The 3,268-nt window shown below is 37.8% G+C and overlaps 1 protein-coding gene across 1 annotated transcript in view; it reads left to right on the plus strand.

Moving 5' to 3' along the window:
* col15a1b (collagen, type XV, alpha 1b) overlaps positions 1-3,268 on the plus strand; it is a 31,012-nt gene that overhangs the window by 11,778 nt on the left and 15,966 nt on the right. The window contains exons 15-16 of the mRNA XM_020613390.1: positions 4-41; positions 2,983-3,036. Coding sequence (XP_020469046.1) covers positions 4-41; positions 2,983-3,036 — 92 coding nt within the window. The remainder of the gene's footprint in view (positions 1-3; positions 42-2,982; positions 3,037-3,268) is intronic.

Genomic DNA, 3,268 nt, shown 5'->3' on the forward strand with positions numbered 1-3,268 from the left:
TTCCTGGCAGAGACGGACTCCCAGGAAAACCTGGAATACCAGTAAGATACATACATTAGATGAAACATGTTCAGGGTTTTCAGTTTTCAGCTATGTTTTGTTATGAATGCCTGCCAACATTAATGAATAATATGTTTTATGATTTAATTCTTCATATGTAATCAAGCAGAGGCTGCTTGTAGGATGTACAAACACACATTACTACAGGTTTAAGTACACAGTTTTGAAACTTAGTGATATTTCCCATGTTGCTTCAGTAACTAATTCATCCTGGCACAAAAGTATTGGTGTAGAGCAGATACTGAATACTTAAATACTGTGAGTATGGCAATAGTCATATGTAAGGAGTATAAATATAAAAGGTCATTTAAAATGAACTCTACCTTTACCAGCTGCAATTTTAAAGATATGTACATAACAACATATCAATAATTATAATCCAAAATATGATATACTTTAATGTGAAATGTGACATTCTGCATAATGACTTGTTACATTTAGTATTTTATTTTCACTTTCTGGTATCGCTACTTTTACATAAGTAAAACATCTGAGGACTTCTTCCTGTCTTCAGTCTGCAAGCCTGTATTTGCATTTACATGTCCTTGACCTCTATTGAATTTTGTATAAAATAATGATTTGAAGGCAAAAGATAATAGTGACTTATTATTATTAGTAGTAGTAGTAGTAGTAGTAGCATTTATTTTTTACTTTAAAACTGTCACCACAAATGCTGAATTTACCTCATAAGAACATATTTTCTCATTTCTGCACCAAATATAACAACACCAAATCACTGCTGGCTAGAGGAATTTAATACAAACTGACATGGAAATGCCAGTGAAGAATAAATAAAGTTCCATTTGCACTGAAATTACATATACAATATATCTTTACCTTCATGTTTTACTTGTGTCATTTCATCTTTATTATCACTGTACATTGTCTCATTATTCAAACTTTTAATTCTGTTTATTTTTGTACAGATCTATTTAATTGTTTTCTATTCCCAACTAAAATTCACCTCTCCTTAAATCATACTGTAGTGAAATTTGTGTGACCAATCTATTTGTTATTTTGTCTCTACCCATGTGTGACTCCACTGTAATGATTCTCAGCCTCCATTTATCCCCACTTTATTTCCTCACCTATCTCTGTTCTGCCCATATCTCGTTCCTCTTTTTCACCCTCCACTCCTCTCCTACCATCTCTTCTCCCTGTCCACTCTGTTTCAGATGTTTGAGGATTGGTTCAATGGTTCTGGACCTGACGGGTCAGGTTTGAGTTCAGAGTTGTCCTCTGTCCTCGCCTCTGACCTTGGCTCTGCTTTCAGTTCCGGGTTCAGTTCTGAATCCAGTTTTGTCTCTGGGTCTGGGCTTGTCCTCGGGTCTGCGTGTGGTTCAGGCGAGGTATACGTTTGTGGTTTGCTTAGTAAACCACCAAACAATAAAAGGCGGCAATACAGTCAGAAGCCAGCGTATTGAGGCAGCATGCCTCACCCATTACCACAATAGCTTGCATCTTGTTTAAACAGGGCCACCAATGATACTGTGAAGACTAACTTTAGCTTACTGCCTCAATGCTCAGGCTACTGACACAATCTCCAACCATGTTGTCTTAACTGCTGGCTGGCAGCTGGCTAAACTGGAACTGTTTTCAGCTGGATGCAGGGCTCAGTATGTATGTCGATGTACAGTAGGTGTGTGTGTGTGTGTGTGTGCTTTCTTTGCTCTTCAGTGATTCCCATGGAATCCAAAGTTACTGCTTACACTACATATGACCTGCTTAAAGTGTAGTCAATTAGTTGTGGTTCATTTTACCTTCATTTGAAATGTCATCATTACTGAATGAAACATTTCACCAAGAAGTTTCACTTTACATAATAAAGTGACTGAACTGGATGAACCTGACCATAAACATTCTGTATAAGCTTGTAAACCCCACTGTCAACTCCCTCTTGCTTTATTTACCCAACATGGTAAAGGAACATATCTGCCCTTTGCACTGCTCTCTGTTATTTTCTCTTTTTGTATATTACTGTATATTGGCACCTCTCAGCCAAGGCACACTGATGGACTGATGTTTTACACAGTAATATGCAGCTGAATATCACACAAACTTCAATTATAACTCATGCCTTGCCCAGAATATTCTCACAACTTCTTAAGGTGTTTTCCAGTGATAATATGATAAGAAAACTATAAAGCCACCTAGAGACTACCACATAATACAAAGTGCTGAATGAAACCAACAACAAAATGATGATTATATAAATTTTAAGGATAAAAGAAATTCATAGTTCATAAGAGTGGCACTAGGACACCCACAGAACAAACTCTTCTCATCAGAGAATCAATGTACTTAGTATCACTGTAATTATAGACTATAAGTCATTTGGTGTGAGTGTAACAGAGCAAGAAGCTCATTATATTCAAAACAGAAATTCTTAAACAGTGAACAATTCAATGTGCCTTGGTGTTGAATGTGTTACTGAGTTCTCTGGTACAGTGTTGTCAGCTTGTCCAAAAAGTACAGAAACACTGTTGTACTTAGTTCTGGTACTACTTAGTTAAAGGAATACGCAGAATTTTTAATAATTTCCATTGCCCTGTTAGATGATAAGAAAACAGGCGACAACATCACCCTTGTCTCAGAGATCACTAACTCCAGTTTTTAGCAGAATGACAGTAGTCAGAATGGTGTTGATCTCAGGTCAACATTGTGAGCATGATGTGTTGATATGATGTTAGTGCTGGCATGGATGATCTTACCACTTAAGGAAGTTGGCTATTGAGCCAGTTTCCCAAAAATGTGAGTATTCCTTTAGGCTGACAGGCTGTCACCTTCAGATGTAATGTTAGCTACATGGTCACCAAACAACCTAACACCAGATTCCACTGTTTTTCTGTACCAGCATAGTTTCTGTCACTTATCTCTGTCTCATTTGTCTTTGTGTCTGTGTGCCTGTCTTTGTATGTCCAGGGTCCAGCAGGAAAGGATGGAGCTCCAGGTCTACCAGGAGCTGTGGGAGAGAAGGTAATGCTCATCAAGACAGACTGTGTCCTGGCCTGAAGGTCAGAGAACTATATCAGAGTCGCATGGACTATTCATGTTTTGCTCTCTGTCAGCTCAGAAGGGGGTGCAGATATCCAGAGGAAAGAAAGTGAAAACTACCCCTAGTTGTCAATTTTCTTGACAGGTCTTGAATGACCAAATCTGGGTTCCACAGAACTAAGCCAGGTTTTATGGTTTAATTTTCATATAATAA

Source organism: Monopterus albus, unplaced genomic scaffold (genome assembly GCF_001952655.1).
Source record: "Monopterus albus unplaced genomic scaffold, M_albus_1.0 scaffold133.1, whole genome shotgun sequence".
NCBI classification, from domain to species: Eukaryota; Metazoa; Chordata; class Actinopteri; order Synbranchiformes; family Synbranchidae; genus Monopterus; species Monopterus albus.